The 18,743-nt window shown below is 34.4% G+C and overlaps 1 protein-coding gene across 2 annotated transcripts; it reads left to right on the top strand.

Moving 5' to 3' along the window:
* The first annotated feature begins 324 nt into the window (after positions 1-324).
* Positions 325-12,256, top strand: LOC110459064 (autophagy protein 5-like). 2 transcript variants are annotated; one of them, XM_021511115.1, is made up of 8 exons: positions 325-370; positions 1,841-2,002; positions 2,815-2,942; positions 3,574-3,652; positions 5,092-5,254; positions 10,300-10,391; positions 10,951-11,059; positions 11,696-12,256. In XM_021511115.1, the coding sequence occupies exons 2-8, from the start codon at positions 1,880-1,882 to the stop codon at positions 11,839-11,841; spliced, it is 840 nt and encodes a 279-aa protein (XP_021366790.1). In that variant the 5' UTR covers positions 325-370; positions 1,841-1,879; the 3' UTR covers positions 11,842-12,256. The 2 variants fall into 2 exon arrangements, with proteins under 2 accessions (XP_021366790.1, XP_021366789.1); XM_021511114.1 differs by having other exon boundaries at positions 360-445.
* The last annotated feature ends 6,487 nt before the right edge of the window (positions 12,257-18,743 follow it).

The following is an 18,743-nucleotide window of genomic DNA, read 5'->3' as shown; positions in this document are numbered from 1 at the left end:
AAAGGAAACTTTTTATTAGTATTTTTGCAAATAATATTACTTACAAGACTATTTACGTTACAAGCCAATAAATAGACTAACTCTCCCTAATCAAATTAAAGAGAACCGGACAATTTTCTGTGTATGTCAAGTTGTGACCGAGAGAAACAATTAATTAGAAACTCTTGATTGGTGATCATAGAAAAAATAAACATATTTGAGAAAAGAAAGAATGCATCATCAAAGTATTTATCGCTGTCACAGACACTCAAAAATTTATTTATTTGAAGCAGAGACGTATAAAGTCTCTGTTTGAAGAGATGCGGTGCATGCGAGGAACGAGCTCGAGAGCTCTTCAACCATGGAGGTAGTAAAGCATCTTTACTTCCGGGTGAGTTTTCTTCTCGATTGTTACGTTAAAATTGCTACAGTTCAATGTCTAAACACGCTCTGTGTTTGAAGCAAGGTAACAAAACAAGCGATATATATATATTGAGTATATGTTTTCTACCAATCTCGTTACATGCTGTACTTTAGTTGAACTGAAATTAGATAATGTAAGACATACACGTCGAAGTTACAGCTATGAAACAGCCAGAATCATAGACAGCTGATGCATGTCATAAGATATTGACACTGATGCAGTGATTTTGGATACGTGTTTTTAGTCCAGACTCATGTCTTGTGAAGATCTACTGTATTTTGGAACCCACTATATCTCGAAGTAATGGAACTCTCATTTTGAAAGTTATGTTCAGGACTCTACTGAAAAACCCTTACAAAATTTACTACCGAAAACCCTTGCTCATGTCTAAATTTAGAAGTACCTGTTTCTCTGCTACATCTGTCTCTGTGTCTTGATATTCTGCGCATTGCTGTGTGGATACCGCAAGTGTTTTGATTCCATATTTTTTTGTGTAGTACAAGTAAACACAACAAATTAAACGTCAGCATAATTTTGAAAACATTTTCTCAAGATCCACTTCCATTTTATACTGTATCAGTATCACAGTTCATACACTGTGTGTTGTAAATAGATAGGAACAGGTCACATAATGGTGTTGTTCAGTTATGACGAGAGAATTGAATAACTGGTCATGGTAGAGTAAGGATTAAGGGTAGTGATTGCAAACTGACATGCCAGTTAACAGGGTTGATACTATTTAAATAAAATGGTAGCATGCAGGGTTTTTTAATTTGGGTGGAAACCAGAATACATAAAAAACATGTGGTTAGGCAGGCAAATTAAAAAAAATAGATAAAAGTTAAAAAGCAAAATGGACTTAATATTTTGGGTTTCAATTTTGATATTTAAAACTGTAAGATCTATTATAAATAACATTTGTTGAACAGTTTTTGCCCAAGAAATTGGGGGAGATTTCAACTGTTTTATATCCAACCAAAACCATATTATTCTCCATGTTATGAGTCACAGGATAAGCAAAACATATATGGATAAATGATCCCGACCAAAGATACAACAACATGTGCTTAAGGCTGGCATGGCCTCAAACCACCAACTAAACAGACATCGGTCTCTTGGTAGCAGCTAACTCCAATACGCTAATTATAATTACCACACTACAGTGTCCCGAACTTGAACAAAGCTATATGAAGTACTGAATTAAATGCACATATTATTTTTGCATACAGAAGTTATATACCATTCATCAACTATGTTATACCACGGAATTAGATTAAGTCCGTGGTTATACACTCAAATTGATCCTTTACCAATATGATTGAGATTTATTGTCAACCGATGATAATAATTAGACACATGTATGTTGATTTTCTACATGTATATTTGGTATCACATTCAAAATTTGATCATAAACTTCTTTACACTTTTTTTTTTCAGTCTGATCTACTGTTCGAGTCATGAGATGATGGTTGACTGATGAAACACATCAATATGGCTGAAGACAGGGAAATAATGCGAGAGATATGGGACGGACGAATACCTGTGTGTTTCTCAATATACCTGGAGGATTTGGAATCAGAGGAACCAGAATCTGTCTATGTTTGTTTTCATTTTTTTTTATATTTCTTTTGATACATGATTGTGATACATGAACTTGTTTTAACTCATGCAAAATTGAAAACAAATTAGGCCCGCGAATAGTAAAATAAGTTTCTGACTGCGTGTTACCAACATTTAAAACTAATAAAGTCAAAATTGTTGTTCTATATGCTGCTGTGTGATTGCAAATCTTTATATACGCATACACAGGAAAACATGGTCGCGCTTTTGTGACTGACAATTATTGTTTTTACATGGACAGTTTTACGTTAAAAAGGTAAACATTTTACCTGCACACAAGACAGAATATTTGAAGAAGCAAGCATTGTGAATGTTGACACATATAAGACCACATTCTTATTCGCTGAGGTGTGAAAATGTCACCTCATTTGCTGTAAATTCACCACAAACTGTCTTGTTAGGAATTGACAGAAGCCTTTCATACCCTTTAGCAAATCATACCAAATCTCACATCAGGGCAAATGATTGATTATTAAACACATGCATGATGTACTGTATGCCCTTGAAGTGAAAAGTTGTGTACACAGTGTTTTTAGTGTGTTGGGTGGCCACACAGCAATGACCTATATAAGATATGTAATACTTAACAAAGTATTTTAATCTTAAACTGTCGAAAGAAATAGCATCCTATATTTCATATTCTAATTGATTAAAACAGGTTTGTTTACCAGATCGACATAATTATCTAATTAAAAGGTTTTTAGAGACCTTGTTACACAATACTGTATCAACAAAACATGTTACATGTTTTAATGCCCTGAATGATATTTTATTTCATTTTCAATTCACAGTTAATGATGCCGCGTCTAAGTTACTTCCCGTTAGTGACTGAAAAAATCCAGAAGCATTTTATAAAATATGTTTCCTCTGAAAAGCAAGGTGAAATGTGGCTGGAATATGAAGGCCAACCCTTAAAATGGTAAGTATGGGTTCTTAAGATTTTAGTGGAACTCAAATCAAATAGGCTCCACTATTTCCAGACTCATACAAGTGTATTATTATTATGCTATTATTATTATTGGACTGAATTCCTTTCATTCAGATATTATCATTAATCAAGGATTTAAGCTTACATATGATATGACATGAACAGTAAAAAAGAAAAGAAAGACATCAAAGAGATTTTATACATCAGATTATGATGGATATGTTGTTTACATGTAAAATGAGAGTGTTAACATCAGGAACACGTTGCTTTGCTCCTTTATAAGATGTACAATGTACATACCAAATAAATGGTACTGATTTAGTTAATCAAAATGTGCATATCTAAAATCTTATTTCTTTTTCTGTTGTAGAGTAAGTCATATGGAATTAGTTGTTCCTTTTCATGCCATTTGAATTATTATTGTTTTAATTTTTAAACTTGAAAATAATATTGCCTACATATAAATATTTTGTAAAATGTAGGAAACTAAAGTATAATTTAGTTTACATTGAAATATCTTGTGTATAGAACAATGTGAATGGAAACAGTATTATCTGGGATATACTCATCGGTTTATCCTACTAGTATTATGTAGAGATTATCTTGTATGTGTTTGTTGCAGGCATTACCCTATCGGCCTCTTGTTTGACCTGTTTGCCTGTAAGGACAACCTACCCTGGAGTGTCACTGTACATTTCCAGGTATGTGTTCACGCCTCCGTCATTATTCCTGTATTTTTCGGAATCTTTCATCGTACATTGAAGATCCAAATTATGTTACATGTAGACTAGGCAATGATGCTTGTCTTTAACTTGTTTAATGGGATTTTATTGTTTCCTTACAATTTTTTCATTTTTCTTTAGTCGATCAAATGGGAATTCCACACCAAGATTCCTTTAACAAAGTTCTTGCTTGTAATTGTTCTTAAAATAAGAAAGTTGAAGTTCAATTGATTATTGTTTCTATAGGAAAGTTTCTTTACAACATATAGCTCTTCTGTGAGTCAAACTTAGTTAGGAAACAGGACTGCCATGCCCAAAATCCTGCATGGAATTGTGTTCATGTCAGGTTGCAGGTTAATACATGTACATGTTTACAAGTGGAAAATCTTTAACAGTTTATCAAATATCATTTCATATAATATCTCAGCTCTCCATAGAGATAATCATAAATGTTGCAGAGCAATGTTAAATGACTGACTTTAAAGTTTCAGGATTCAAGGAAACCACAGTAGCTAGCCTATCATGGGTGGAGTCATGCTGTTTATTTATTTCATGGGAGCAATCTTTGTTGATAATTTGTTGGATTTTTGGTTATACTGAGATAAAGTACTTTATTAACAGTTTCTGACCTAGCAAAATGCCTTGTCCTTATCAGATGCTGCTAAAGTTTTCAAGTGAATTTGTCATATGAACCTGTCAATGTACACATATATCATATAGTATATGTAACTACCATCTATTTCATTCACTCTCTGAAGAGTTATGTCCCTTGATACTTTCATCTTGTGTATGAAATATGGAATCATTATCCTCCTTCAAATTAAATAAGAGTGATTAGCTATCAAATTAAGAATCAACACCTAGAAGAAAATTAAATGCAGTCTTAATTGGCATAAATGATTACAGGATTATTAAACCTTGAATACCTCTAGATCTTAAACCATTCAGGATAAAGCATTGTGATAGGCAGCAGTAACGGATTCATATAGATGTGGGATGGGATTAGATAGCCCCTTGATAAGAGTTCCAGTTAGCTTTAAGCCATCACTAATTGGAAAATTTCTCCCTAATACAAAAGACACATTTCTCTGCAACAATACCGTACATTTTCTGATATACAATGAAAAGACCCGATTGCTACAATGTAAAAACTTTCCAAAAATTGTAGTTGCTGAACATCTGCTATTTAAAAGACCTGTAATTAGCCAGACTAAGCCTAGAGATTTTTCTATATGTAAAAAGTAGACTGATTTCTAATAACAAATCAAACAGTATTCCACATTTAACACTACTTTACATCATTATAATGAATATCACCTGCCTGTAAAATACTGTAACCTATGGTTCATGCCAGATATAGCCATAATGATCAACAACTTGTAGTCTTTAAATATAATCATGAAATTTTCTATGTACAGAACTTTCCAGAAGAGGACCTTATACACTGTAGCAGTAAAGAAGCAGTGGAGTCACACTATATATCCACGGTAAAGGAAGCAGACACGCTGAAACACCGCGGCCAGGTTATCAACAGTATGCAGAAGCGTGACCACAAGCAGCTGTGGTCAGGGCTCCTTCATGGTAGGTCTTACTTCCTGTACTGTATCATGGTCAGTCTTACTTCCTGTACTATTATGGTTGGTCTTACTTCATGTACTGTATCATGGTCAGTCTTACCTCCTGTACTATTATGGTTGGTCTTACTTCCTGTACTGTATCATGGTCAGTCTTACTTCCTGTACTATTATGGTTGGTCTTACTTCCCGTAGTATCATCACAGGTCTTGCTTCCAGCTGTATAGTATCATTTTATTTTTATTTTTATTCAAGATTATTTTGCAATATATGGTATATTTACATTCAAACAATTCATATTATATATTCAGACCTCACACGACTCATATATACTCTTACTTACATCAGTTGATATATTTAGACATAAGTACATGTAATGGTACCCATATACACATATATTGCCTTTATGAGAACACAGAGAGAGAGAGAATAGAAAAGAAGAAGAACGAAAAAAAATAGCAATGAAAAACGGAGAAAGTCAACAGAAATAGGAAGAAAAAGGAGAAACTGTTTTTTTTTTGTACTGCAGCTCAATAATAAAAAACTTAATGTTTAGAATAAGATTATAAGATAATCTTCTGTATTAATTGTAAGTAAGGTGCTTTCGGCTTTAAACTACAAGTAAATACAGCCATATAAAGGTGACTGAGAAATGAGGGTAATACTCAGGACAAAATATATTTATATCATAAAAGAGATTAACTTTAATAAGTTCAGACAGAAACATCAACTTAGATTCACAAAAAAGGGACAAAAACAATATATTTGGAGTTCAGGCAAGATTCAATACAGGTATGGTAAAAGGAACATAACTGCCAAAAAAAAAGTCCTTGTGAAAACTTAGTGTGTGCTGGCTACATGTATGTGCATCAGTGTATTTTCAAAATATAAAATGAGAACTACTGTGGGAGGAGATGTATTGTGTCTGCTGACTTGATGATATTAAATTATTTAATTTTGGCTTATAATTCCAGGAGGTGGTTCCATTTTTTCCATTCTCTTTCCAGTTTTTTTTACAAAATTATCCCCCTTGCAACATGCTATATATTTTTGTACAGAATGATGGTCTTTTATGCTGTTAATTAAAGCATTTACTGACAAAGAGTTTTGAAGGCATCTTGTTTTATAAATATAGTGTTTGATCATAATAACAAATTTCATTATCTAGTCTGTTGCCTATTCCTGACTGTGACACTATTCCGAAAAGGAAGGATTCCTTATTAAAAGAAAATAGGATAATTAAAGCTTCTAGTAATGTTTCAAAACTGTATAGGAAATTTTGTACAATGGCACACTCCCATAATGTATGAATTATTGTTTCCCTGTCTAGATTACAAAAAACACATAAAGGATTATTAGAGAGACCGGCTTTGCATAGATATATATTTGTTGTCAAAATATGATGGATATAGTATCATGGTTGGTCTTGCTTCTTGTACTATTAGGGTCGGTCTTACTTACTTTACTTTATGGTAGGTCTTACTTCTATTACTATATCATTGTATGTCTTTCTTTCTGTAATATTTGGGTCGACCTTACTTCCTGTACTTTATGGTAGGTCTTACTTCCAGTGCTATATCATTGTATGTCTTACTTCCTGCAGTATCATGGTTGGTCATACTTCCTGTAGTATCATGGTTGGTTATACTTCCTGTAGTATCATGGTAAGTCTTAGTTCCTGTACTATTTCATGATAAGTCTAACTTCCTGTAGTATCATAGTTGGTCTTACTTTCTGTACTATATCATGGAAAGTCTTACTTCTTGTAGTATCATAGTTGGGCTTATTTCCTGTACTATTTCATGATAAGTCTAACTTCCTGTAGAGGGGCCGCGGTGGCCAAGTGGTTAAGGCATCTGACATTCTGCTACCAGTAGCCCTCCAACACTGGGTCCCAGGTTCGAGACCTACGTGGGGCAGTTGCAAGGTAATGGACGTACATGTAGGTCAGTGGTTTTTCTACGGTGACTCCGGCTTTCCACCACCACCAAAACCTGGCACGTCCTTAAATGACCATAGCTGTTTATAGGACGTAAAACGCAAACAAACCAAACCAAACTTCACGAGTATCATGGTTGGTCTTACTTTCTGTACTATATCATGGTTGTTCATTCCTCCTGTAGTATCATGGTTGGTCTTACTTCCTGTACTATATCATGGTTGGTCATTCTTCCTGTACTTTATCATGGTCAGTCTTACTTTCTGTACTATATCATGGTTGTTCATTCCTCCTGTAGTATCATGGTAGGTCTTACTTTCTGTACTATATCATGGTTGTTCATTCTTCCTGTAGTATCATGGTTGGTCATTCTTCCTTCATGGTTGGTCTTACTTCCTGTACTGTATCATGGTTGTTCATTCCTCGTGTAGTATCATGGTTGGTCTTACTTACTGTACTATATCATGGTTGGTCATTCCTCCTGTAGTATCATGGTTGGTCTTGCTTCCTGTACTATATCATGGTTGTTCATTCCTCCTGTAGTATCATGGTTGGGCTTACTTCCTGTACTATATCATGGTAAGTCTTACTTCCTGTACTATATCATGGTCAGTCTTACTTCCTGTACTATATCATGGTTGTTTATTCCTCCTGTAGTATCATGGTAGGTCTTACTTTCTGTACTATATCATGGTTGGTCATTCTTCCTGTAGTATCATGGTAGGTCTTACTTTCTGTACTATATCATGGTTGGTCATTCTTCCTGTAGTATATCATGGTTGGTCATTCTTCCTGTAGTATATCATGGTTGGTCATTCTTCCTGTAGTATCATGGTTGGTCATACTTCCTGTAGTATCATGGTAAGTCTTACTTCCTGTAGTATCATGGTTGGTCATTCTTCCTGTACTTTATCGTGGTCAGTCTTACTTTCTGTACTATATCTTGGTTGTTCATTCCTCCTGTAGTATCATGGTTGGTCATTCTTCCTTCATGGTTGGTCTTACTTCCTGTACTTTATCATGGTTGGTCATTCTTCCTGTAGTATATCATGGTTGGTCATTCTTCCTGTACTTTATCATGGTCGGTCTTACTTTCTGTACTATATCATGGTTGGTCATTCCTCCTGTAGTATCATGGTTGGTCATTCTTCCTTCATGGTTGGTCTTACTTCCTGTACTTTATCATGGTTGGTCATTCTTCCTGTATTATATCATGGTTGGTCTTACTTCCTGTACTGTATCATGGTTGTTCATTCCTCCTGTAGTATCATGGTTGGTCTTACTTCCTGTACTATATCATGGTTGGTCATTCTTCCTGTAGTATCATGGTTGGTCTTACTTCCTGTACTTTATCATGGTTGGTCTTACTTCCTGTGGTATCATGGTCAGTCTTACTTTCTGTACTATATCATGGTTGTTCATTCTTCCTGTAGTATCATGGTTGGTCTTACTTCCTGTACTGTATCATGGTTGGTCATTCTTCCTGCAGTATCATGGTTGCTCATACTTCCTGTACTATATCATGGTTGTTTATTCCTCCTGTAGTATCATGGTAGGTCTTACTTTCTGTACTATATCATGGTTGGTCATTCCTCCTGTAGTATCATGGTTGGTCTTACTTCCTGTACTATATCATGGTTGGTCATTCCTCCTGTAGTATCATGGTAGGTCTTACTTCCTGTACTTTATCATGGTTGGTCTTACTTCCTGTAGTATCATGGTTGGTCTTACTTCCTGTACTTTATCATGGTTGGTCATTCTTCCTGTAGTATCATGGTAGGTCTTACTTTCTGTACTATATCATGTTTGGTCATTCTTCCTGTAGTATCATGGTAGGTCTTACTTCCTGTACTATATCATGGTTGTTCATTCCTCCTGTAGTATCATGTTTGGTCATTCTTCCTGTAGTATCATGGTTGGTCTTACTTCCTGTATTTTATCATGGTTGGTCTTCTGTAGTATCATGGTAGGTCTTATCTTACTTCCTGTACTATATCATGGTTGTTCATTCCTCCTGTAGTATCATGTTTGGTCATTCTTCCTGTAGTATCATGGTTGGTCTTACTTACTGTACTATATCATGGTTGGTCATTCTTCCTGTAGTATATCATGGTTGGTCATTCTTCCTGTAGTATCATGGTAAGTCTTACTTCCTGTACTATATCATGGTAAGTCTTACTTCCTGTGGTATCATGGTTGGTCTGACTTCTTGTACTATTAGGGTCGATCTTTAAATTCCTGTACTATATGCTATGTCTTACTTCCTGTACAACAGGGGGGAAAATGTATTAGCAATGCATTCCTCAATGACATCGTCAGGGGACACACACATCTTGTACTTGATCTTAGTGTCTACATGTATGTCACTCTATGAATATTTCAGTTTTCAGATTCACAATTTGGGGTAAATTTAATTCAGTTTTCTCTTCACATAAATGATAAAAACCAATTCCATCGATGTTAGAAACATTTTGAACATTATGGTTTGATATATGTTATCTATAGGGCACATTTTGTGACAACCTGGTGTATTGTCGTGGAAACATTGATAAGCATTTCACTGTATAAATGTACTGCAAATGACATGATTTCATTTTTTCGAGAAAATTCAAAATACTTTTTTGAGTAGTTCTAGGCTAACTAGCCCAAAAGTACAATTTGTACAGTGCATTTCATACAATGTCATACATATTGTATACATTTTGCATATTAAGAATGTACATTAATGTGTCAAGATTTCACATCTTGACTTCTGTTATTGTTCTAGATATTTAACATCATGCATATAATATATCTTACTTAGAAAACTAAGTATACAAAATTTCCAGCATTTCTTAATATGTTCACTTCTGAACAAAGATTTCAGATTTACATGTTTTTCTGAATACAATGACAAAATGAAGACAATTTGCTATTCCCATTTCATGCTCATTGCACTCACTTAAAAGTCATTATAATTTACATTAACATATTTTAGAAACAAAAATCCTGAAGAAAAATATAATACAATGTATTTTCTAGTTATATTTGATTTCAGAAAAGTTTGATCAATGTTGGTCAGTCAACAGTAAACAATAGAGTACAATATTCTTTTTATTTATTTTTTATTTCAGAAAAGTTTGATCAATTTTGGTCAGTCAACAAGAAATTAATGGAATCCTCAGGAGAAGATATGTTTAAAAGTATTCCCTTTAGATTATATTTTGTAAGTATTATTGATAATGGTGGTCTTGTTTACAAGGTGGCTGCAGTTTCTTGGTTATGATGAAGATTGTTCTATTGATAGGTTGCTATAAAAGAATGTCTTTCTGCTGTTTAATGAGTCACATGACTGTATAAGTATTAAATACATTCTTTCTGTGTCAAGTCAAGTCAAGGCTGAAATGCAAACACATGTTTGCCAAAAAATATCTCGTACAGTGTAGTAACTATAAAATCTGCTGCCACGGTTAAGGAAAAATGTATCTAAAACAGAAAAAAAATCTCAGTTGGCCATGCTGTCTAGGGCTTTTGAAGGTGTTTGATCTGATGGGTACTAAAAGGCATTGGGTTTATTCCTGATTTAAGTTACGAGTACATTGTGTCAGACATCTAAAGAAGGGCTCTTAATAAATGTACATGTATAGATAAATGTTTGGAATGATATTAGTGAAATCATTGACTGGACAAGACTGTAAGAAATGTGAACAAAACAAAAGGAGTGGGATAGGGGGGTTTAGTAGTAGGAACTAAGTGTCGCAACCTATTATACTTTTATGTTACAGTCTGAGAGGCCATATGTACAGCAGTTATTTCGACCTGTGAATGCAGAAGGTTACAGTCAGACTCTTCGCGACCTCCTGATGGAAGTTGTACCTAGTTTGTGGAATGAAGGTACATGTACCATAAACTACCATTTAAGACTGTTTAGTTAAGTAACCATCTCGTCTGCTGGATAACCGAACTACTTGGTAGTAAAGCGGACCTAAAACCTATCAATCAATCAATCAATAAATAAATCGATCAGTCAGTATTGATTGATTCTGTGTTCTAGTGATCATGGCTTCTGTGGAAAAACATATTGATATATATTGCCTTAACTAGTCTATACATACAATTGTTTATGAGATAGCTTCTATTGCCATGTGGCTGCGTTGGCCAAGTGGTTGAGGCGTCTGGCATTCTGCTAACACTAGCCCTCCACCACTGGGTCGCAGGCTCAAGGCCTACATTGGGTAGTCGTCAGATACTGGCCGTAGGACGATGGTCTTTCCTCGGGGAACTTCGGCTTTCCTCCACCACCAAAACCTGGCACATCCTTAAATGACCATAGCTGTTAACAGGATGTAAAATACAAACAAACCAAATACTACTTCATATTGCTGGTCAATGATTCTGTGTTTCAACAAAAGTATGTTATAGTTGTGTGAAGTTTGGTTGAATATCTCGACTAAACACAAAAAAACGATTTTTCTATCCTACACAATGAATTCAGCAATGCTTTGATATAACTCCTGTTTTATATTTTAGATAAGACATTCTCGAGAACAGTTGTGATACATGGGGTGGAACCAAGCCTTGATATGCCCCTGTTGTGGATGTCGGAGCATCTTAGTTATCCGGACAATTACCTCCACTTTTGTATACTGGACAAACCCAAAGTGGAAAAGGGATGACAAGATAATAATTCATTAGTAGTTACACCAGTTCATGTGACCAGACATTGTAAAGAGTGTTTGGAGGTAAATGATGTCATAAATAAAGACACCCAAAAGGTCAGTGAGTACTGTATGTATGTGTTGAGGTAGTATTAAATGTACTGAACGTGCTACTTCATCTTAAGTGTGTGAGAAATGACTATGAATCAAGTATACGGTTATACATACAGTGCTGTGACCTAGTTCTCTGTCTCAAAGGTGGTCTTTATTTCCCCTGGCACACACAATGGCCTGGTAAGGGTTGTGCTGTGTTTCTGACCGAGTATCTATAGGTTTGATAAAATTTATTTTGAATTTAGAATCATTTTCACATGTCTGGCATAACATAATCATTGGCTCGTACGTGATGTGTGATATACATATATATATATGTGTAAAACTACAATTAAATCCATTTTTTCTATACAATATTATATGTACATTTGACAAAGCATAAAAAGCAAACACAAGAAATCAGGGTATATCAGTATTTGAAGAAAACTACAACATATAATACAAAAGTTGGTTTTTAAATTATTTCTGTAGAATAGTTGATTGTGATGCATGCAGTCATTAAGAAGGTCATTTTTTTCAGGAAAGAATAAAAATTAGATTGATTTCTGAGGACGACTTTCCTTGTAAGTGATTGGTTAAGATAAAGAATGTACATGGTATTCAAACTTACTGAATGTCTCTGAACAGGAATGAAAATTCCAGTTCAGCATCATACTATATTAACCTTAGGTTGGCAGATTTAAAAAAAAAAAAAAAAATCCAATTCTAAATAGATAAAAGAAAATAAAGTTTTGCAATATTTGAAAAGCTGCTTGTCATTGTTATAATGATTTCAAAACTTTCTTATATTTAAGTTGAACAGTTTTACCTTTCAGTTTAGGTAAAATTGTTGTTTTAAAGTAACAAGCTTTTAGTGTTTTAGCCTCATAATAAGTTCTGTATAAAAACGCCTAACCTTCAACTTTGCTCAAATTTACTTACCTTGCCAGATGCAATAATGCAAGAAAGACATTATAATTTACATACAGGTTTTATCTAAATTTAATAGTATAATTTTGTCATTAGATGTTTAATGATTAAAAAGAAAACAAAATTTGAAGATTGTCCATGATCGATGTGGGAAGTTTGAAAAGTTAAATACCTCTTCACCCTCTCTCCCTATGTACACATTTAGCTGAACCTGTAATTGTAATTAAGTATTGTAAAAATCTGTGACATTATTGAACGGTGTCTGTACACTTCCAATGTCCACACATGTGTTTCTAAAACAGGTTGTTAAAAAAATAATTTTATCATGATTTTTGTTTTAATATGTCCTTAATAAGACCTTCGTATGAATATATTTATTTTAAATGTAATCAGTTTTCACATTTTTAAGATTTGAAAGAAAGAACCCCAAATTTTCATTAAATTTCCTGTGAGTAATTTTATTTCTATTTGTACAACAAAAAGGATAAAAGGCTATGGGTTGTGGGTTTTTTTCACAAACACATATTGATTTGTTTCAGCACTACTTTCAAGAGCATAATGCATTTTTTGTGTCACTAAAGATTGAAGGGTCGAATCTAAACGTTTTGAAAATTGAAGCCAATATAGTGGGACACAGCTATTGGTAAACAGCTTTGAAGGTTAGAAGTAAACCCTTCTCTCAATGTTCTTCCCTTTTTTATAAGTTATGTTTTAAAACTGTTTCTGCTACCTTGAAACTAAAACAAATCAAAGCTTTATAGGTAATATAGATATTGATATAGATATCCTCTTTGTTGTGAATTTAAAGGTATAACTAATGTATTGACAGTTATTATGAAGAGTTTTGAGAATCATGTTTTTGTTAAAGTCAAAGATGAAAGTTTTTGAATTTATCTGTATATTGTTTGTTTTAAAATGAATATCGATTTCATGGTTGGGAATTAATGTGTGTTGTTGATATGTTATGATCATGTTTGTATGAATGCAAAGGTACGTCCATGTAGAGTTGATGTGATATATACATGTAATCACTGAAGAGATAGTGTGAGAGACAAGTATAGAGACATGGAGATATTTTGGTAAAGTTTGATTGTACTGTTCCGACCTTTTTCTGACATGTATAGAGACAGGGAGAGGTTGTGGTCAAGTTTCATAACACTGTCCCGACCATTTCCTGACATGTATAGAGACAGGGAGATATTGTGGTCAAGTTTCATAATACTGTCCTGACCATTTCCTGGTCAGGCTTTAGTATTCATTAAATAGAATCAAAGCATTAAACTAAGCTTATATTACCTCTATCGATTGCATATACTCCATAAAAAAGGAATCCTGATCGTGAGGTAAATGAGCTTGTAAAATATGTGTGAAACAAATTTAATGTATATGTCATACTGAAAGAGAAGAAAGAAAAAAAGGAATTATTTCAGGTTTCAGTGAAATCGCGGTGATATTCAGTGCAATTTATCTCACCAAGCACTATTTGCTTTTCGTCGCAAATTCATTGATATTCACTGTCTTGGACACGTACCACATGGAAATCAACCCCGAGTGATCAAACATTGAAATCCATTAGATTTTCATTAGTCTTAAATCTCAATAAAATACACTTTTAAATAAATACAGTAAAAAGTACATCTGACCTGATGACATATGAAATGACACAGCTGTAAGGAGGGGCTGGTTCAGATTCAAGGCTAATACATTACCTTTTAAGCAGGCAGCTATGACTCGATTCCAGTTATGATTTAAGCTGTAAAACGTCATGGTCAGTGAAAATGTCTCTCAGATAATGGAATTGGTTATGTGTGTTAATGTTATTTTGGTTTGTTCGTTATGTACCTATATAGTACTGTGTTCGACTAGTAATGTACTAGTATTGGGATACGTTTTACTTGTACCTAGACACGTACATGTATTCCGTCTTTGCGTATTGCAGAGTTATCTTCTCTTGGGAGCAGGTATTGATTGTTACGTCATTGGTTTGTGTGAGAAAATTACGTCATTTTCTCAAAAATTGCTGACGTTACTCTCACAAACAAGTGACGTAACAATCAATACCGGCTCCCAAGAGAAGATAACTCTGCAATACGCAAAGACGAAATTACTACAACAGGGTTTCTCTGTTTTCTTTTCGTTGTTTTGTTTCGGTGTAACACCAAGACATGTTAGTACGTAGCTGATGTAGAAATATCAGAAAAGTATTACAGTCAAATAAGCTAAAGGGTTCTTGATTTGTTTTCTCTAACTTTTCAATTTAGTTGAACGACATGAAAGCAGTAAAAAATCGACTGGATATGTTTTTTATAATCTAAAGAAAATAAATGAAAGGGGAAGAACATTTACTGTTTTAAAGTACATGAATGTTGAGTTGAGTCTCTAGAAATTATAGAATATAAAGAAAAACATATTTTTTAAAATGAAAACATCTGTAGAAATTAAAACTACAGAAACAATTTCTCGAATATTTGCAAAAAAAGAACCTCTGATTATAAAGACACTAATACCACCACCTTATCGTCAGGCTTGTGTCTTCAGTGACGCTAGGTTATCATGACGTCTTGTCTTAATTTTATGTCACAATATTACTTGAGACAATATGCAAAATATATATATGTATGTATTAACTGCATAAAACTGTATATGGTGATTAAGAAGATTAAAGAGAGAACCATATAACTACTTAATGTTAATTAGTATTGTTATGTCTGTAACAGTTCATGACATTTGCATTTACAGCCACGTATGACCTTGAAATGCCTTTGAAATTAATTTCTGTAACGATTTCAAAATCATTTATGCATAAACTTGTATATTTGAAATAAATTGATATAATTTTGAAAGCTTCAGCCAACAACTTGTACAGGTAGCTAATTAAGGCTATCAAAATATATCGTGGATAAAAAGGTCAATCAAGACGGCATCTGAATTTGTGAGTTGTAAACGAAGCGTGTCGAGTAACTTTGATCCTGTGAACTGTGTGATGTAGAAACTTTTAGAATTTAGTTTGGATTAATATATGAACATATTAGTGTTGAAGCTTTAACCAACAGCTTGTACATGTAGCTAATTAAGGTTATCAAAATATATCGTGGATAAAAAGGTCAATCAAGACGGCATCTTAATGTGTTAGTTGTAAACGAAGCGTGTCCAGTAACTTTGATCCTGTGTACTGTGTGATGTAGAAACTAATAGCATTTAGTTTGGATCAATATATGAACATATTAGCGTTGAAGCTCTTTGTATAAATCCGTTCCGTACCCTTTCCCCTTTTACCACACACCTGTTTTTGGAATATTTACAAACGTTTAGCATTTGATGTATGGAGAATGAAACGCAATAAAAAAAATAAAAAATAAAGAAAAACAAGTCAAAAACATTTCAAAGCTCATTACTTCCATGATGCTTGACCAAATTCTCCGTCGCTTGTCACACAGTAGGTTTAATTTTGCTGTCAGTTTTTAGGTATTTCCTGTTTATGTTAGAATTTGTTTTACTATAATACTTTATGCGATTGATACATTGAAGATAAAACTGTTTCGCTTGTTCTTATATGTGCATGCAGTCAAACTTAATGCCATTAACCTATACATAAATGTTAACGTTTCCAGTACAGGTATTCTTGTATAATTACATGCATAATTGGAAAAATTGCAAATCAGTTAAACTGGTAGCGAAATAAATCAATATTTGGAATTCCCGAATAATCATTCAGATATCAAGATACGGCATGCATACCATTCAATGTAGCTTTGTATAAGTCAATGCTTATTCAAGATGGACCTTTACAATGTACTTACACAATGTTGTAACTGATTACCGACAGAGACTTACTGATTGGGAAGGAAAGTATTCTTGATTTCTAAATATTCATCGAGTTTTACTGAAAACGGATGATGCTGACTTGATTTGTACCACATATGAATGAATGGTGATTTTCTGATTATTGTGATAACTGCTGGATCAGAAATCCACACATTAAATGTATGCAAATGTAAACCTTTTCAGTTTGTGTCCTTTTTTTAGGTCACCTGAGCTTTGCTCAAGTGACCTATTCTAATCGCTGTCCGTCCGTCGTCGTCCGTCGTGCGTAAACTTTTTACATTTTCAACTTCTTCTCAAGAACCAGTGGATGGCTTTTTTTCAAACTTAGTCAGAATCATCCTTGGTAGATGAGGCTACAAAATTGTAAAATTGGGATTACTACCCCAACCTCTGGGGCCAGGGCGGGGCCCCAAAGGGAAAATTAACCAATATTTTAAAAATCTTCTTCTTCAGACACACAGGTACTACACTCATTTTCTCTGCATAGAAAGAAAGATTATCAGGGGCTTTACTTAAATTGTAAATTTCAGGACCCCCGAGCTATCCGTTCTCTCTTGGGGAGGGGGTAAAGTTTACTATAGTTTATATAGGGAAATAACACTTTTGTGTATATTTTGACAACTTTCAGTAGGAAATTATTTTTACTTGGTGAGAATTATCCTTGGAGGAAGATGGTTTCAAATTGTAAAATTGAAATTCCTACCCCAACCCTAGGGGCCAGGGCGGGTCCCCAAAGGGAAAATTAACCAATATTTCCAAATTTTTCTCCTCCAGACTTAGCTTAGAGGTACTACATTCATTTTCTCTGCATGGAAAGAAAGATCATCAGGGGCTTTACTTAAATTGTAAATTTCAGGACCCCCGAGTCGTCAAACTAAAGGAAAACCTAAACAACAGCGTCAGAACAAAAGTACATACATACCTGACAGCGTCATCACACGAAAACAATGTAAGATTAATGGAATCTTCCCCTACCTTGAGAGAAATCTCCAACCCGAGGGTTAGACAACCAAGAAATCACCCGAGGGTTAGAGATTTCTCTGTAACACCCTCAAGGTAGGGGATAATTATTTTCTCTCATCCTATTATTTAAGTCACAGCTTCACCGACAGTAGTCTGCCATATTGGTAAACAAAAACACATTTGGGGTATGCATATCGTCATTCACTTTTCATGACGTCACAATTACCGATGACTCATTTTAATGACGTCACAATTGAACACGTGCTAAATGGCACGAGGCTATCTCCCCCTAGGGTGTGACAAGCTGATCTGTCCCGGCTAAAACGGGAGACACACCTGTGAAGGGTGGGAGAAATACGACATCATCAACTGAAAACAGGAGACATCCGAAGTAAACCTTAGCTGTTAACGAACAAGACTGTGTAAAAGCAAAAGCAATACATCGGCTCAAAAGAAGGAGTCCAAAGTAAAACAGCTGTTAACGAATACCTCCACTCAAAATGAGGAGTCCAGAAAACTAAACGTTCATACGAACTTGGGTAGATAATACAGTAAAATGAATATCATTCCAAATAATGATATATTCCAATAATAAAAAAAAAAAAAACATTCAACATAATGGCAGTGAGGAACAAATATAACTCATAATAATGTTCCAAATGTAGATTACCTCTCCTTATAGTAAAGATAAAAAAAGATATTGCACGTATTAAGGATTATAATAAACAATCACACCACTCTCCTAATTGGTTCGAGGAATGTCTTTGTACAATCAGTATGGATTTTCTTCCGTTAAAAAGGAACAAAGCAGTTTCTAAGATCAATACCAATTAAACGCAATCCCTTGCTTTAAGCCCATCTTCGGTAGTTCTCCACCTGGAAGCTGAAGTGATCACTTACACACCATACGCAGCGCCTGATGCAAACTTGGTTTAAGTGCACAGTTAATCAGAAGCCACCTATTAAAACATACCTGTCTGTACAACCCTGTGTGGAACGCTCGAACATGTCAATTAGACAATGTACAATGTACTGAATCGGTGTCCTCTGAGACCGATAGTGACTTTAACAAATTTAACGTCAGCCAAATTAACAGTAACACTGGCATC

This window comes from Mizuhopecten yessoensis, unplaced genomic scaffold (genome assembly GCF_002113885.1).
Source record: "Mizuhopecten yessoensis strain PY_sf001 unplaced genomic scaffold, ASM211388v2 scaffold9963, whole genome shotgun sequence".
NCBI classification, from domain to species: domain Eukaryota; kingdom Metazoa; phylum Mollusca; class Bivalvia; order Pectinida; family Pectinidae; genus Mizuhopecten; species Mizuhopecten yessoensis.
The sequence above is the reverse complement of the archived record's forward strand: the minus strand, read 5'-3'. Positions and strand labels throughout refer to the sequence as shown.

Excerpts from the sequence above, each read along its gene's own strand:
- LOC110459064 (XM_021511115.1), top strand. The coding sequence starts at position 1,880 with ATGAAACACATCAATATGGCTGAAGACAGGGAAATAATGCGAGAGATA. Across the intron at positions 2,943-3,573 it reads GAAGGCCAACCCTTAAAATG|GCATTACCCTATCGGCCTCT; the intron begins GTAAGTATGGGT and ends TGTTTGTTGCAG. Across the intron at positions 5,255-10,299 it reads GTGGTCAGGGCTCCTTCATG|AAAAGTTTGATCAATTTTGG; the intron begins GTAGGTCTTACT and ends TTTTTATTTCAG.